Below are 19,376 nucleotides of genomic sequence, written 5' to 3'. Positions count from 1 at the left end.
GTGACATTTTTGTCAGTCAGATTAGACAACAGACACTATGACTTTCATCATGTGAAGTTCGACATTCATAGATATTTCGTACGGCTCAAAATATCATTTGAAACAATGACGACATATGTAAATATTTTCACCTGTGCGTTTCTTTATTTAGCATACATTAGAGGGGATTACTGATATTATAAAGAGGCTAGACTTGCTTACATGAGTTCAATTTTATTTCATTTTGAAACTAAATTAATCCAATAACACAATCCAAAGAAATGTTCTAGCCAAATAAACCTGTAAATATTGGTGTCTGCACCAGTCACTCTAATTGCGTCATGAGCATCGATCCTAGCAATTGGGATACAGTGACAAGCAAGTCACCGAGCCTGACCACCTGGTCCATTTAGTTGCGTCTTACAAGGACAGACCTATATTCTTGACTGGAATTCCCACATACTCAAACCTTCTGGCTTCTCCAACGGTTTGCCGTATGTGGGGAATCCTAGTGTCAACAATGATGCGCTACGTTATTACTATTGTGACGTCAATGAACATTAGACTGCCTCCGTCGGTGGAATAATCTTGAACGCAAACCCATTTTGTCAACGCATGTCTGCATCAATGTTCACAATATCGTATCGTGGCAATCTGCATCAACGATCATGGTTCCGTGATGCAGCTGTCTGTATCAAAGATGGCAGTGTTCTTGTGTGAATTGGCTGTCTACATCAACGCTCACAGTACCGTGTCATGACTGTCTGCATTAACACTCACAATACCGTGACTGTCTGTTAGATGACGACGGTGTTTTGTGTCATGTATAGATGCATCGACGCTAACAACAATGTGTCATGGTGGTCTATATTCGCATTCACAGAACCATGCCATGACAATTTGTATTAACACTCACAATATTGTTTCACGACTGTCAATTTCACCGCTCATAGTACTGTGGCCAGCTGAAATTCGTCATCTCTTCACAGTACTGTTAAAAAGTATCGTTATTTGGCTAACATGACAAATATTGATTTTCTCACAAATATGTCATTGTATCATACAGTATTTGAGACATACACAATGCTTACCTGAAGATAGTCTTCAGTGTCGATGTAGAAAATACAGTACGTGGCAGACATTGGACGTAGATACTGCAGCTATTTCCACGGTTGTGTAAGGCTGGGGGATGTCAGTAACGGCACATGGCGCTGGCAGCACCGTGGCTGTTGCGATATGAATCACCTTATGTGATGTACAGCATCAGTGATAAAGTTCAAACCCAATATGTTTAGTCCCAGTGGAAACTGTAGCAGCGACAACGGGGGACAGCTATTGGCAGATGATCTACTGCCATATGTACACCAGTAAGTGTGTCACCGGAACACCTGGCGGTGCTAGATCCGTTGTACATTGTTGTAGTCTCGTGCATCAACTGGAAGAGATCAAACACATCGCGGTGCTAGATCCGTTGTACATTGTTGTAGTCTCGTGCATCGACTGGCAGAGATCAAACACATAACGGTACTAGATCCGTTGTACATTGTTGTAGTCTCGTGCATCGACTGGCAGAGATCAAACACATAGCGGTGCTAGATCCGTTGTACATTGTTGTACAAAAGAGTAACATTAGCCACACACCGGGTTGTATTAGATAAGTTGTATATTGTACATACATGTAACATAAGCCGCACACCTTGTATTAAATAAGGTGTATCTTGTACATACATGTAACATTACCCAAATACCTGGTTGTATTAGATAGGTTGTATATTGTACATACGGGTAACATAAGCCGCTCACATTGTATTTAATAAGGTGTACATTGTACATACATGTAACATTAGCCACATACCTGTTTGTACTAGAGAAGTTGTACATTGTACATACGGGTAACATTAGCTGCACACCTTGTTGTATCAAATAAGTTGTACATTGTACATACATGTAACAGGTGCACATCTGGTTGTTTTAGGTAGGTTGTACATTGTAAATACATGTAACATTAGCTGCGCATCTGTCGGTACTAGATAACTTGTACATTGTTGTATAGAGTAACGTTAGATAAGTTGTACATTGTACACACGTTTAACATTAGCCGCACCCCTGGTTGTATTAGATCCGTTGTACGCTAAGGTGATCGTAACTCTCATACCTTAACATAGAATTACGACAGGCGTAACGCTAAGGCTGGTTTGTACAACGGCACCAAGTTGTACATTGTTGTACACAATATAACAATAGATGTAGACCAGCCCTTATATAGCTATAATATTGCTGAGTGGGACGTTAAACAACAAACAAACAAACAAAACTTCGTTTGATTGTGTGCAGTACATGACCATTGTCGACATACCATGTCACAATATAGGGGAAATGTCAGGTCATATATATATATATATATATATATATACAGACTAAATCTACATTAAGAACACTTTGAACGTTCGTCAATACCAACACATGGTGACATATCTTCTTTGGGCATCTTGTCACCTTATCAATGTCACCATTTGATATACAAGTGAAGCTATCTGATGACAGACTGTCGATGACTAGATACACAACTACAGCCATTAATGGATGTTTATACAGAGCCGACTTTGTCCCATATATAATCCCTGACATGTCAGCTGAAGCTTTATAAGGCAATGAACAGGCCTCATCAGCCATATCACACACGGGGACAGCAGGTGGTGTTGTAGTCATATTATTCTAGCATTATGTAATATTATTTTATCTCTGCATAGTATTGCATATGCCATATCGTGTGGTACTTTAAAAATCGATATACGTCTTAAAGGAGTATTCTGCGTTCAAAAAAAATGTATAAGGTGTGACGCGTGGAGCGATTTTTGCAGAGACAGGATGTGTTAACGGATACCGCTTAAAACAATACAACTATAAACGTCTGGGGAAAAGCAAGCGTACACGAATGTTTGATAGTGGCTTAAAATGAAAACAAACAAGAAATGGGTATTCGATGGTTTGTTTGTATATTTGTTTAACGCTGCACTCAGCATTATTCCAGCTATATGACGACGGTCTGTAAATAATCGAATCTGGACCAGACAATCCAGTGATTGACATTATGAGCATCGATCCACACAAATGGGATACGATGACATGCATCAACCATGTCAGCGAGCCTGACCACCGGATCCCGTTAGTCGCAAGCATAGTCGTCTTCAACGGCAAGCATGGGTTGCTGAAGACCTATTCTAGCCCGGATCTTTACTGGTCAATTGGATGTTGATGTAGTTTAGGGGGAGTGTTTTGTGTAACTTCTGAACAGTCTAAATTCAAGAAATACCAGAAAGAGTAAAACAACTCGGGACATTTTATAGTGAAACAATATGGTAGTCTCGGTCTGTTGGTGAGAGAAAGACCACGTGCAGCATGCAGGCAACTGAAGTCAGGACACGTAAGATTGAAACCCCCTTCATCACCTCCCCAGGTGGGTCAGTGGGAAAACAGTGGTTTACAATACTAAACAGCTGTGTTTGTGGACCTTAAGTTTAGACTTTTTAGGAGACTGTTTTCACCCTAGAACGTTGTTATAGCTTCTGTCATTAGTTTGGGAAACCCAGTGTTGAAGTGTATACTTTCTTTTGGCCGATAGTTTATCTCAGAAAGACGGAGATATTTATTTCACAACACATGTTTGTCAAGACTTCCAGTGTGCCAGTGAACAATAGTTAATGTAATATCTCGGGCAAAATGATCGTGTCCAGTATTTTCTGAAATAAATATTTTTTAATTCGACCCCTAGACCCCACCTCCATATCATTAACGAAATGTTTGTCTAATTATTTGTATTTAAAATAACTCGTCAGAGATTTCCAAATAAAGCCAGAGGCTTTTTAACGTTTCGAGACAAAAAGCGTGTATCTTGAAGCATCAAGTTGATGGGTGTCTTAAAGGTACCAGTCGATCTCTCAAACCAATAGCTTATTCATCACACAAAGACACATTATTGTTCTAATTTTAGTGTTACGGGGTTTTCTATCCTTATTGACCTTTCGTGATGTGTTTACAAACGGTATTCACTCTTGTGTCGTGTGCAAAAGAGCCAGTCTATTGTGACGTATTTAGGTCACGTGGTTATGTCTTACAGGTTTCAGGTATTGTTCAATGACCTTCAAGTCACGTGTCAGTAAACATATTATACGTCAAGGATCATTTTACCGATTTCAGGTGAAGGGAGTATCTCTCAGCCCAGACGAAGAAGTCTGTGACATAAATTATCAAATGCAAAATTCAGAAACTTCAAATAAAAGTTGACTTTTATTTTTTGCAGCATGCTAGTATTACAATTCATAGCATTCTCCGCGGTAAATTGCGAACAAATAAAACCAAGCCATTGATTATAAATCAAAGTGAACTGAAAACTGATTTCTCACAGTTAACGCTTAAGAAAATATGTATGTATGTTATATAATAGTCCATGGCATGAATACCATTATCATAAAGTAACAATTCTGGTGTCATTCGCCGTGATTTTGCTGGAATATTGCTAAATGCGGCGTAAATCAATATTCACTCACTGTTATAAAGTAAGTGAGTATGGTTTTACGCCGCTTTTAGCAATATTCCAGCAACATCGCGGCAGGGGACACCAGAAATGGGCTTCACACATTGTACCCATGTCGGGAATCGAACCCGGGTCTTTAAGCACTAGGCTACCCGACCGCCCCGTTATAAAGTAAATATCCAATGAATGCGTCATGTCTCTCTGAACAAATTGTAATTTGTAGACTAGTGTACACACAATACCGGGGAAATTCTACCGGTAGAAATAAATGTAGAAAAAACAAAAGCAATCTGGATAGGATCATTGTCTGAAAGTAATCTAGTTTTAGCACAAGACTTTAAACTTGATTGGCATAAGGGAGATTTTGAAATTTTAGGGATAACTTTAAATACATCATTGAACAACCTTTGGGTAATCAGTACTAGAAAAAGACTAGAACATATTAATAGACTACTAGCTAATTGGCATAGAAGAACCTTAACTCTTATTGGAAAAATTACGGTTACCAAAACTCTTGCTATATCAACTCTGGTACACATCTTCTCTGCTCTACCCAATCCACCTAAAGCTTTTATTACCAACCTAAACACATTAATTTTTAGATTCCTTTGGAATAACAAAAACGACAAAATTAAGAGATCAACTATTAGTAGAAATTATGGAGATGGAGGTCTAAGGATGATAGATATTGAATGTTTTATTAATGCTCTCAAACTATCTTCATTTCAAAAGTATATAAAAAAGTATTAAGATTCTACAACAATCTTCCCTCTAAAACATCTTTTCAAACATGGTTCTAATGCTGTAGAATGTTTATCTAAACATGACAACCCTTATTGGAGAGATGTATTGTCTGCTTGGAAGATATTTTACCAAAAAATGAGTTTGTATGAATATGATTTAGACCACATTCTGAATCATCCAATCTGGCTGAATCATTTATTTAAATCATCTTATATTAAAAAAAACTGGTTTAATCAAGGTGTCCAGAGTGTTAGAGACCTTTGCGACAACAACGGTTTTCTTAGTTTTGAAAATTTCAAACAAAAATATAAGATCCAGGGAACCTATCTAGACTTTCAAAAATTACTGAACAATATTCCAAAGAGTTGGAGATTTCAAATCAGAGACAAAACCCTTGATGTTAATGTAGTTCAGCTGAACAATATATGTAAACACTTCTTTAATAACGTTAAAAAATCAAGGACTTTTTATGATGAACCAATTAGGAAGGATACTGTACCGAAATCATTAGAACACTGGAATATGGTTTTTGCTCAAGGTTTGGATTTGAAAGATTTACTTCTATGTTATAGAAAATGCACGCGCGATTGTAAACTTTTAGATTTTCAATATCGATTTATAAACAGAATAATTTACACTAAGAAAGAATTATTCAAGATGAAACTTGTCGATGAAGATATTTGTACTTTCTGTAAAACTGCTTCTGAAGATATGTCTCATGTATATTTCGATTGCCAATCTGTTCAACAATTTTGGCTTAAAGTTTAAAACTTCCTAAATAACAACCTGCAAACAAATTTTATCCTTTCGAAACTTAATATCTTTTTTGGTATTTCCACTCAAAACCATGTAACAAATCATATTATTATATTAGCAAAAAGATTCATCTACTTATCAAACATAAAACAAGATTTATCTTTCGAGCAATTTCTTTCACTACTAAAAGACACAATTTGTTTGGAAAGTTTTATCGCTAAAGAAAAATAATCAATTTAACCAATATGCTCAGAAATGGCAACACGTACATCTCATAATCTAACGAAGCAGTTGAAACATACTACCTGTTAATCAGTAATCATCTATTTCTTGTAAACAAATATTTATAATCTCCCTCTCAGTTTGAGAAGACGACATATCCTACACAACCTGCCTGTCCTCACCTATGAAAACTATAACTTGTGTTAATACTGTCATATATATACATGTTAATAACTACACTTGTAACAATATACATGAAATGGAATAATAATAAAAAAGATTTTTAAAAAAAAATACCGGGGAAATCTGCACACGACATCAATTGGAGAAGGGGGTGGGGGCAGGTTTTGTTTTAGATAACTGTGAGATTCGTGAAGGTAGGTGACTTCCGGTCATGAGGCCTAGCACAAAGTATAACTGACATAAAACGCGAAGTGAGAACGACATCATATCCGGTTCTCCCGATCTTATAATGAGGAGGTATGTCTGGGAGGCGACAACCAGACAACACAGGAAGCTTGTTGCAGATTCTGCATCGATTTCTCATTTAACGTGATTACAACCTGATTACAACCTGTTACTTGAATGCAGTGCAAGCAGCAGTTCGTGTGTTAAGTTAATCTTATCTGCACGAGCCTGTTTTTAAACATGTGACCTGTACTGAGTCACTATTTGAGATCATAGTTTATTCTCCCTGCAGTATGTTACTGTGCGATAAACAACGACCACGAGTCGTTTATTTCTTATATGAGATATCAACATTATCCACAGCCTCTTTAAGGATGTTAATAAAGTGTACAAGCTTTAATAATATTCACACTTATCAAAATAATGATGACTCACTGAATAGAATCCGACCTCGGAAATGTCGGACAAGTCCATTTTATGCACAGGTGGGTATTTCCCGCATATTCTCACAATCCTCGCGTCGATTACCTGTACTTTTACCGATTGCCATGTCTCTCACGCTTTTGGATGCGATCGTTCGTCCATCACGATTATTTGCGTTGCCCAGCCCATCTATGGGGAACAACTCACTTAACACTCCCCTCTCAAAAATATTGTCTCCCAATAAACGACGTCATGAATTTGCGAGCGCATGTTGAATCTCCAGAAAAGGCCATGATAGAACAATGTTTTTATCCTGAAATAAACCACGCATTGTTCTTTGCGATTTGTTATGCTATCTTATATATTGTCATATGTTCCATTGCATCTTGTTCTAAAGCCGTATGATGTATTTGTCCTAAGTTACATGACCTTACATGTTCCTCTGTATTGTAATGTCCTCTGTTGTATTGCTATGTCTGTATGGCTATTATGTCCTATGTCCATGACCTATGTTGAATACCTATGTTGGTTTGCCCTAGGCTGCGTACCCCCATGTCGCATCGCCCTGTTATAATGTCCATACTAATTCGTCCTGTGCTTTATTTATTGCCCTATACTCAACATCCTATGTTCGTTTTCCCTAGACTGCTTATACCCTATGTCATCTCGCTCTGTTAAATTGCGCCATACCATATTTCCCTACACTGTTCGCCCTACGTTGTATTGCCCCATATATTGTCCCGGGCTATGCTATATTGTCGTTATATTGACACATACTGTATTGTTCTGTGTTATTATGTCCTATACGGTATTGACACACGCATCATGGACCCATGCTGCATTGGTCTACGCCTTATTGCCATATGTTCTATCACCACGCTGTATTGCTGTATTGCGTTTACCGTGTTCGCTGATAGGACCACAGGAAAAGATATTCGAAAAGTATTAATCAGCTGTCATATAATGCATTCATCATATATGCATTCAAATGATCAACATGATTATAATTCGGTATATCTATTGCGAAAAATTAAATTATCAATTTTTCTGTTGCCATCTTCCCATATATGAAATTGTTTCACTGAGTTAACAAATAACACTATGGTGTATATCCTTGACTGAGACCGTCTCCGTGGTCTAGTGGTAGAGCGTTCGCCCGGAGAGCGGAAGGTGCGGGGTTCGATCCCCGGCCGCGTCATCAAGGGACTAAAACTAGGACTGGTCGGATCGGAGTCTGTGTTTAAGTGGAGTATTCATGTTAAACTGCGGCATGGTATCTCAGTGGACTAGCACTATAAAATTGGCATTAGTCCGGACTAGTACAAGGAGCCACACACAAACACAACCGCAACAATCGCTATATAAGTGCAATAATCTTTGACACGACGTTAAACCCCATTTAACCTCATTTCCTAGGCCGAAAACTGAATGTATGTCAGTGCAATAGATGGGGCAGTACTTCGCTTGATCATGTGGGCGTGAGTGGCCATGAATATACGTGGAACATCCATTAGTGATGATGTTACCCATAGAACACAAGCGCTTCCTGTCGGCATGGTAACTTGTCCTCCGTGTTTATCAATCACAATTTCTGTGTGACATTCCTGTAATCGGCGAGATGTTATTTAGGGTTCAACTATGCCATGTATGAGGAATAAGAGGCAATATATTCTCAATAAATTATAGTGATGTGATTACACATGAACCTCTGAAGCCGCTCGTGACCATTTTCCGTTGCTAGAATTATACAATATTCTTTGTTTATATATGTGTAAAAATATTTCTGATGTGTGATTTTGTACCTATGCGAAAACGGAAGTCGTAACCCAGACACTGATCTTTAAATCGCCATTGTTGGTATACCTAACTGTTTGATTGTCGTTCATGATTGGCATTGATTACATTAGAACACGTACAACTTCATGGAGAACAACTTCTGGTTTCTTGCATAGGCAAGAAGGGTGTAAGAATCTACTTCGCAACGTCGCTAATTCATCAAGAAGTGCGTACGTACGTACGTGCGTGCGTGAATGCGTGCGTGCGTGCGTGCGTGCCTGTGTGCGTGAACCAGTAAAGGTTATACATATGTGAACCAGCTAAACATGTATATCTGTGGACCACTTCAAGATATGTTTGTGAACCAGTTATAGATACTTATGGGTGAACCAGTTATATCCCAAACCAGAAAATACTGTTAGCATCAACTGACTCCGAAGTGGAAGATGTTTGTGTCGATTTATCACATAAGTCGATCTGTGCTTCAAGATCATGCTGTCAACATACAGAGTGTGCCTCAAAAAGTCGAATAAATATTGCGCAGTTTGTAAAAGGGCTCTACCCCCACTTTCCCACTATTTGTTCAAACAACATTTTCAGCCAGGCGTGAAACATTAGAAGGATTAAGTATTCAACTTTTAGGGGTGGTTGACAGTGAGATCAGTCCTTCCTTCACTTAGAGTTCACTCTCTCGCTGTCTATCATATCAATCTCTGACTGCCTCCGTGGTCTAGTGGTAGAGCGTCCCCCCGGAGAGCGGAAGGTTCGGGGTTCGATCCCTGGTCGCGTCATACGAAAAGACGTTAAAAGATGGTACTTGTACTCGGCATTAAGGGGCTAAAACAAGGAGTGGTCGGCTCGGAGTCAGTATACTGTGTCTGAGCGGGGTATTCACGTTAAACTGCGGCATGGTATCTCAGTGAGCTAGCACTATAAATCAGCATCAGTCCGGACTAGTACAAGCAGCCACACAAACACACACACGTATATGCACGACGCTTTATAAGTGAAATAATCCTGGACGTGACGTTAAACCCCATTTCACCTCACCTATCAATCTCTAACATAACTATTATCTATGTTCACCAATCACATCAATGATAAGTACGAACTGACTCCATCAATAACAATGGTAACTCTGTTCTTCAGTTAGGTTCTATATCTGATATAAGTGAGCCTAAGATATTTTATAGAGTCATATGCAATGATGGCAAACGCACATGTTAACGTCGGTTATGTTACGAATGTACCTGGTGGTGAAAATATAGTCTATAATGGGCAGTTTATAGTTGAGCAGACTAACATCTAGTCTCTGAAATGAACATATCGTACATAAAAAAACAGTTGTTCAGTTATCTTAATAAAAATATAATAAAAAGGAGCCCAGTGACTCTCTTCATCCTGATACTGCAGTGATCTAGACTTACCAAACATTATAGACTTGCATGGGCTGTATTTGATATATATTTGTATCAGGGTCTGTAAGACAGACTAATAGTTGAGAGAAACCTCATCTCCCGAAGGCCGCAAAACAGCAATCCAGTATGCTGATTATGCATCCCGCCTTATTTGAATTCTTATATAATCATAGTGTAATTTTTCGAAGGACTTAAAACGATATATATATTGTAAAACATAAATCTATATGTGACCCGTATGTTGTAAAACACAAATTAAAACAAAGTACTTGTTCAAATGTAACATGAATTACAACACATTATACGTGATACATATGATGTTGATCTGTCAAATATTTGATCTAAGTACAATAGTAAAACCATTAGCTATTGGTAATAGCATTTATGTGTTATATATGTTGATCTGTATGTTCTAGAACATAGGTAATAAAATTAAACAAGTTATTTCACTCCTCGAACAATCTGACCCCAGCCCATTATCAGAACCCCTAATGATATAATGGGCAACACACAGACACACAAACACACACAGACACACACACACAGACAGACAGACAGACAGACAGACAGACACACACACACACACACACACACACACGCACGCATGCACGCACGCACGCACGCACGCACGCACGCACACACACACACACACGCAACACATAATCCAATGTTGTTTATACCCCTACCAATGTTGGGAAAGTGGGGTGACAACGTCAAATGACAACGTCACATTTAGGGCAAACAGGTTCTGGGTTTCATATGCGAAATATGCATAATGTCGGAAAGCGCACGTTAAATCTCCAATAGTAAGTAAGCAAGGGCTTCATGTGCCCGATCATGTAATACAGACATTCCTCCACTGTAGGTGGCTTTGTTAAAATCTGCCGAAGCAGAACGCTAGCTCGTTTACAGGTGTGGCAGGTGTAATAGTGATTATGATAGAATTACACATATCACACGTTACCATCATCCAGTTGAGGGTGTTGTGACTTGTAGTCATTAATCGGTGTAGCTACATCAACTAGGCAGCATCTAGAATACTGATGGAGATGAGTCCCATCTTAGTTTGAAAGCCGCTGATAAATTGTGGAGAAAAATATAAAAAGATATTGTTGTATGAAAATGTTGGATGGTCACAGTTATGTATGGGAAGAGACGACACATTGTGATTAGAGAGGTACAGTGTGGTTAGATAGGCTACAGTATTGTTAGATAGGCTACAGTGTGGTTAGGGAGGCTAAAGTGTGGTTAGATAGGCTACAGTGTGGTTAGATAGACTACAGTGTGGTAAGGGAGGCTACAGTATTGTTAGATAGGCTACAATGTGGTTAGGGAGGCTACAGTGTGGTTAGATAGGCTACAGTGTGATTAGATAGGCTACAATGTGGTTAGATAGGCTACAGTGTGGTTAAAGAGACTACAGTGTGGTTAGAGAGACTACAGTGTGATTAGATAGGCTACAATGTGGTTAGATAGGCTACAGTGTGGTTAGAGGCTACAGTGTGGTTAGAGGGACTACAGTGTGATTAGAGAGGCTACAGTGTGGTTAGGGAGGCTACAGTGTGGTTAGATAGGCTACAGTGTGGTTAGAGAGAAAACAGTGTGGTAAGGGAGGCTACAGTGTGGTTAGTGAGGCGACAGTATGGTTAGTGAGTCTACAGTGTGGTTAGATAGGCTACAGTATGGTTAGTGAGGCTACAGTTTTGTTAGAGAGACAACTGTGTGGTTAGGGAGGCTACAGGGTGGTTAGATAGGCTACATTACGGTTAGTGAGGCTCCAGTGTCGTTAGATAGGCTAAAGTGTGGTTAGATAGGCTACAGTGTGGTTAGATAGGCTACAGTGTGGTTAGAGAGGCTAGAGTGTGGTAAGGGAGGCTACAGTGTGATTAGAGAGGCTACAGTGTGGTTAGGGAGGCTACAGTGTGGTTAGAGGGAATACAGTGTGATTAGAGAGGCTACAGTGTGGTTAGATAGGCTACAGTGTGGTTAGAGAGGCAACAGTGTGATAAGGGAGGCTACAGTGTGGTTAGAGAGGCGACAGTGTGGTTAGATAGGCTAGAGTGTGGTTAGAGAGGCGACAGTGTGGTTAGATAGGCTAGAGTGTGGTTAGATAGGCTACAATGTGGTTAGATAGGCTACAGTATGGTTAGTGAGGCTACATATAGTTAGCTGGTCACCAGTATGGTTAGATAGGCTACAATGTGGTTAGAGAGGCTACAATGTGGTTAGATAGACTACAGCTTGGTTAGGGAGGCTACAGTGTGGTTAAAGAGACTACAGTGTGGTTAAAGAGACTACAGTGTGGTTAGAGAGACTACAGTGTGGTTAGAGAGACTACAGTGTGGTTAGATAGGCTACAGTGTGGTTAGGGAGGCTACAATTTGGTAAGAGAGGCTACAGTGTGATTAGAGAGGCTACAGTGTGGTTAGAGAGGCTAGAGTGTGGTAAGGGAGGCTACAGTGTGATTATAGAGGCTACAGTGTGGTTAGGGAGGCTACAGTGTGGTTAGAGGGAATACAGTGTGATTAGAGAGGCTACAGTGTGGTTAGATAGGCTACAGTGTGGTTAGAGAGACAACAGTGTGATAAGGGAGGCTACAGTGTGGTTAGATAGGCTAGAGTGTGGTTAGATAGGCTACAATGTGGTTAGATAGGCTAAAGTATGGTTAGTGTGGCTACAGTATGGTTAGGGAGGCTACAGTGTGGTTAGGGAGGCTACAGTGTGGTTTGGGAGGCTACAGTGTGGTTAGACAGGCTACAGTGTCGTTAGATAGGCTACAGTGTGGTTTGGGAGGCTACAGTGTCGTTAGATAGGCTACAGTGTGGTTAGGGAGGCTACAGTGTCGTTAGATAGGCTACAGTGTGGTTAGAGAGGCTACAGTGTGGTTAGGGAGGCTACAGTGTCGTTAGATAGGCTACAGTGTGGTTAGAGAAGATACAGTGTGGTTAGGGCGGCTACAGTGTGATTAAATAGGCTACAGTATGGTTAGAGAGGCTTCAGTGTGGTTAGAGAGGATACAGTGTGGTTAGGGCGGCTACAGTGTGGTAAGGGTGGCTTCAGTGTGATTAAATAGGCTACAGTGTGGCCAGAGAAACAGGTATATAGGCATGGGTTATACGTACCTCAATCTCATCACTGTACGGATCATAGCTACAGTCGGGGACGTACAGGTACTCCGAAGACGTCCGCCTCAGTTTTTCGTGAACTCGCACCTTTCTGATTTTATTATCCATCAACCTCAACAGTCAGAGTTCTGTTTTTCTCAAAGACTTATGGTTGTTCAGTGACACAGCTGGTATCTCACTGAAATATGTGTTGTCTCAACTCTTTATCTCCGAGTTGATGTGTTCCATGACACAGCGGGTATTTCACTGAAATATGTGTTGTCTCAACTCTTTATCTCCGAGTTGATGTGTTCCATGACACAGCTGGTTTCTCACTGACATATGTGTTGTCTCAACTCTTTATCTCCGAGATGATATTTTCAATGACACAGCTGGTATCTCACTGACATATGTGTTGTCTCAACTCTTTATCTCAAAGGTAATGTGTTCAATGACACAGCTGGTATCTCACGGACACATGTTGCATGAACACTTTATCTCCGAGTTGATGTGTTCAATGACACAGCTGGTATCTCACTGACATATGTGTTGTCTCAACTCTTTATCTCCGAGTTGATTTGTTCCATGACACAGCTGGTATCTCACTGACATATGTTGCATGAACACTTTATCTCCGAGTTGCTGGTAGCTGACTGGCATATGCGTCTGTTCAGGCTATCTGTGAGTGACACAACTGCTAGCCCACTCTCATGCAACGTTACACATTGTTCTGTTAAGGTACACGCTTGTAAGATTCCTCCTCTTGTCACCCGGAACAGCTTAAGGCTGATGTCTTTCAAAAACCTGAGCGGGCGGCTATCTCGTTCCTCATCGCTTGAGGGATGCTCGTGGGGAAAAATCCCCTCCAACCGAACACGTGACAGCTCTCCGGTGACTATGGATCTGATAAAAGCGCGTTCAGGTGGTCGCATAAAGAACGCGCTAGTTCACAGGACGCGAGATCTATCGGACGTTGAGAACTGTGGACAGTAGCCCTGTGAAGAGCTAAACGCCGATGTCATAAATTAATTACCGTTGACATTTAGCAGCAGGGATCGAGGACCATTCACGACTCTGACAACGATACCCAGCTCAAATTGATCCTGGTAACGGAAATCTGTATAGAGGTCAAATCTCGTGCTTTCTTATAATCAGCTGGACAAAGCTAAGGACCAAAAAAAGACGATCCTTCTGTATTTCCATTCAGAGATAAACCTTCATTAGTTAGAAATGTTACCAGTGAGATTTTATGGCGAAATGATTTTGATGCGAAACACGTCATGCGAAAATTGTACATTTTGCACGAAGCCCTGCCTGTAGAATGTAGTTGAGAGTTAACTTAGTTTAGAAGGACTCGGAACTGAAAGAATGTTCTCTTGAGTGACCGGCTCGAGAATAGGGGAATTATACTGAGGTTGCAAATATATTTTACAAACGCTTCTTTCACTTCAAAGGGATGTGAGTCACTGAGGTCAACGCCAACCCATGTTTGTGGGTTTCAGCAAAGTGGTAAAGGTCCGAGATATGCAGAGTTTCGGACTTTCCCCATAATAATACCGTTACACGTGTAATAGACGACAACTATAATTGCTCCATGAGGTATTGTAATATAACGGATAGGCCTACTCTATAGTGAACGACAGTCGGTAACCTTTTCAGCAGTGTATGGACAGAAAACGACAGCCCGCCCCTGAGCTTTGGCATAAAAAAACATCGTTCAGAGACACCAACATTCCTCCTACGTGCTCAGGGCGAACATTTCCGCCGCTCATTACAGTTGACATTTGACAGCAGAGAGACGCATTCACAACTTTAAACACAAATTAGCCCCAGTGAGGGAAATGTGTACAGGGGTCAAATCTCTGTTGAATGTTTGCACAACTTCCTGTCTGTGAAACTTTTAAGCATTATTCTCCATTAGGATTAATACGGTTAGATCGGCTCAATGATGCTGTGGACAGAGCGTTCTGTAAGAGAGCGTTGTGTAGGAGAGCGGAAGTTTCATAAGTTATCTGATAATTGTCAGGTATAATATATACTGAAGCAAATTAAAAACTTCACAATCCTAAAATTTTATTATTTTGACCAGTTATCATTGTGGGCCCTTATTGTGTATTTAAACAGTAATGACCACGTATTGTCTTAAGATAACACTCGTTTTTGTGCAGGTGCATCGATCAAAATCATGTGCACAGCACTATAGTGGCAAAAGGGGTTTTTCACGTGCAACTGGTCACGTGGCCATAATACCGCACGTGTTTTCCGCCATACTTGTTAGCAGTCATTAACAACAAAAAGAAAAACACAAGAAAACAAAAGTCTTTACGGCCATTTGTCTTGCCACGCCTTTCAAATGTGCAACGTGAACGTGCCATCGGCATGTTGCAGACGGGAACGTCCGTAGCTGAAGTCGCAAGGACGATGGGTTGTAGTCGACGGACTGTTTATGATTTACAGACGCGTCTACAGCAAACGGGTACCACCGCTGATTGCCCTCGGCCAGGTTGACCACGTGTGATGTCACATGCAGAGGATCGTCAGATTGTCTTATGTCACCTCCGTAACCGATTTGTGACGGCTACATCAACCAGAAATGAACTGTTTAGGGGTAGACTGAGTGCGCAAACTGTTCGAAACCGTCTGAGAACTGCTCACCATCAAGCACGACGGCCATACTGTGAGCCGATTCTGATTCAATTACACAGACGTCAACGTCAATTGTGGGCACAGCGATACTTACGATGGACTAGATGGAATTTGAATCAAGTCGTCTTCAGTGATGAATCCCGATTTAATCTTCGATTTGCTGATGGTAGGGCGAGGGTGTGGAGGCGCTGACATGAACGTTACGCCCAGTGTTGTGTACAGGAAGTTGACAGATTTCGAGGCTGAAGTGTCATGGTGTGGGGTGCTTTCTGTGGCAATGTACGTTCCAGGCTTCTTGTCATCCGTGGCAACCTCAACACTGCTGCTTACCGCGACCAGGTACTGGCACCAGAACTTCTGCCTTTTATGGCAGCACATGGACCCGGTTTGATCTTCCAACACGACAATGCCAGACCCCACAAAGCAATTTTGACAAGGAATTTCCTTCAGAATGCGGGAGTCAATGTCATGGACTGGCCGTCAAGGTCTCCCGACCTCATTCCCATCGAATACATCTGGAATGATCATGGCAGAAATCTGCGCACTCTCTAGAACCAACCACAGGATTTACAAGATCTTGGCACCATTTTGCAGCAACAATGGCGTCGTCTTCCCAATCATGTGTTCACAAGCATCACAAGGTCCATGCGGAGGCGTTGTGTGGCAGTTGTCAACACACATGGTGGCCATAAACGCTACTGAACTTGTGTGCTATCAGATTCTCGTGTTTGGGACTTATGATTTAAACTGTTGATGTTATTACCGAATACCGTAGGTGCTTGGAACAAATTATGGTTACCACCGTTAATTAAAATCCTTCTTTGGACATTATTGATTAAAAATTACCATTTGTATTACTGTAATTACTTTTTAAAATGTGAAGTTTTTAATTTGACTCAGTATATAATAACTGATTGTACACTAACATTACTGGACCGCCTCCGTGGTCTAGTGGTAGAGCGTCCGCCCGTAGAGCGGAAGGTTCGGGGTTCGATCCCCGGCCGCGTCATACCAAAAGACGTTAAAAGATGGTACTTGTTGTTGCCCTGTCTTGCGCTCGGCATTAAGGGGCTAAAAAAAGGACTGGTCGGCTCGGAGTCAGTATACTGTGACTGAGTGGGGGATTCATGTTAAACTGCGGCATGGTATCTCAGTGAGCTAGCACTATAAATCAGCATCAGTCCGGACTAGTACAAGCAGCCACACACACACAAACGTGCATGCACGTCGCTATATGAGTGGAATAATCTTGGACGCGACGTTAAACCCCATTTCACCACACCTCACCTAACATTACTCACATTTAAAAGGTATAATACGTTATTATGTGTGATATATTTTGAAGATGACTATTGTTGTACATTGCTCTGTTAATATGAGTAAAAAAAGGACTTTGATGTCAACTTTGATTCTTTATTAATACAATCAACATAATACCGTCACATCGCCATTACAAGAGAGCAACAATATACATATGTCAGCAGTCTTTGTTTTCATTTTGGAAAAGTTTAACAGATTTTGTTTGTGCAGAAGTGACTTGAATGGCATCTTAAATTGCACACGAATCGTGCTTTAAAGAATTCGCATTTGTTACTTTGGCATCTCTTTGTGCCAGCACAATTGCATGCAATTACACCTTGACCCCCACATTTGGAGTCTCTAGCACAACTACTCTAGGAAAAATGGCATCGTCAGGTGACATATCGTCCATAGTGTAGAGTGATGTCACACATCAAATTGATTCCTGGAGTACTTGTTGTTCAATACACCAGACTTGACGTCAATGGTGTACATGTCATTTTTGCTGATCAGTAATTGATCTGTACCATGCTTGCCGTAAAAGACGACTATGCTTGCCGTAAAAGGCGACTAACGGGATTGGGTGGTCAGGCTCGCTGACTTGGTTGATACATATCATCGATCCCAATTACGTGGATCGATGCTCATGATGTCGATCACTGGATTGTCTGGTCCAGACTCGATTATTTACAGACCGCCGTCATATAGCTGGAATATTGATAAATGCGGCAAACCGAACCAAAAATCAAAAAGGCTTTGTAGACTTCAGTGCTGAAGAATCATGTTTCATAAATCACACAACATACCATTCAGCCAGACGGGGTAGTTGGCGCCGCAGCTGTTGATGTCCACGTGCGATGTTGGCATCTCCAGAGCGGTCTGTATTTTACAGACCGCCGTCATATAGCTGGAATATTGCTGAGTGCGGCGTTAAACAACAAACCAACCAACTGTACCTCGGACAGTCCTCTGTCGAAAGCTGGAACATTACCACGAACGTCCACTTGAGTCGTATAAATTTGCTTCTCTTAACCACACTCTCGGCAAGGTGGGCTCGTCCGATGGTATAAAAGGTGTCGTCGATGGAGACAAAGTAAAGCGGATCTTCATTCTCTTATCTTCTTCGCTCCGCGATTCGCTGTGCAGAGATGCGTCCCTTGGGGACGCCAGAAACCTATGATTGTTGGTTCGAATCCCAAGCTGGAACCGAAACATCCAAAGTGCAAGAAACTAGAAGTTGTTCACCACAGATGGGCTTAACACAATGTACCCATGTCGGGAATCGAACCCGGGTCTTCGGCGTGACGAGCGAACGCTTTAACCACTAGGCTACCCGACCGCCCCTACACTTTTATGAACTCTCGTTGATATATTTGATATCAAAAGTCACGAGGGTGAGATTCGCTATTTAGGTGATCCTCTCTAAGAGTTTATATCACAGAGAGACATAGCTTAAAGATACCGACTACCCACAATGAGTGCTCACAATGTGCTGGTTTGGATGATACCAATCTAACCTTGTTTCTGGTGTAAAGTAATCATTATGTATGCTGAGCACATCAGTTCATCGTCACTACAACAAAGTTAACCTCACACCCTCCATATCAAAATAGACTCGTCCAGTATGAAAGGCGACGGACCCATCGCCTTTTTTTATTTTTTTTTTTATTTTATTTTTATATCTTTGTTAACAGGTCATTGCCAACAACCCATTTAAAACAATGGACAACATCGGACAACACTTACACGTATACGTTAACACCATAGGTTATGATCTAAGCTAAGTTCTTAATGAAATTATAAGTGAGTGAGTGAGTTGGGTTAAACGCCGCTTTTAACAGTATTCCAGTCATATCACGGCGTGTCAGCTTAATGTGGGAGGAAAGCCCGAAGTGATCCAGGTCTCAGACGTTTACCACTTCGGTGAAACCCACGAGTACGGGTATGGTGCTGACAAACCTAGAATAATAATTGGGGCGAACCGGGATTCGAACCCACAATCATAGGTTTCTAGGGTGTCCAAGGGACGCAACTCTGCACAGCAAATCGCGGCGCCTTAGACGACTG

The 19,376-nt window shown here is 41.0% G+C and overlaps 1 protein-coding gene across 2 annotated transcripts in view; it reads right to left on the bottom strand.

Moving 5' to 3' along the window:
- LOC139472254 (protein unc-13 homolog D-like) overlaps nt 1–13,612 on the bottom strand; it is a 65,699-nt gene extending 52,087 nt beyond the window's left edge. Inside the window, exon 1 of one of the 2 annotated variants that reach the window (XM_071254645.1) lies at nt 13,383–13,612. In XM_071254645.1, coding sequence (XP_071110746.1) covers nt 13,383–13,493 — 111 coding nt within the window. In that variant the 5' untranslated portion in view covers nt 13,494–13,612. Of the gene's footprint in view, nt 1–1,070; nt 1,150–13,382 lie in introns of those variants that run through there. The other variant, XM_071254646.1, reaches the window with a different exon arrangement.
- Between the last annotated feature and the right edge of the window lie 5,764 nt (nt 13,613–19,376).

Source organism: Haliotis cracherodii, unplaced genomic scaffold, assembly GCF_022045235.1.
Source record: "Haliotis cracherodii isolate W230 unplaced genomic scaffold, xgHalCrac1.p SCAF_24, whole genome shotgun sequence".
NCBI classification, from domain to species: domain Eukaryota; kingdom Metazoa; phylum Mollusca; class Gastropoda; order Lepetellida; family Haliotidae; genus Haliotis; species Haliotis cracherodii.
This window is presented reverse-complemented; position numbering and strand designations above follow the sequence as displayed.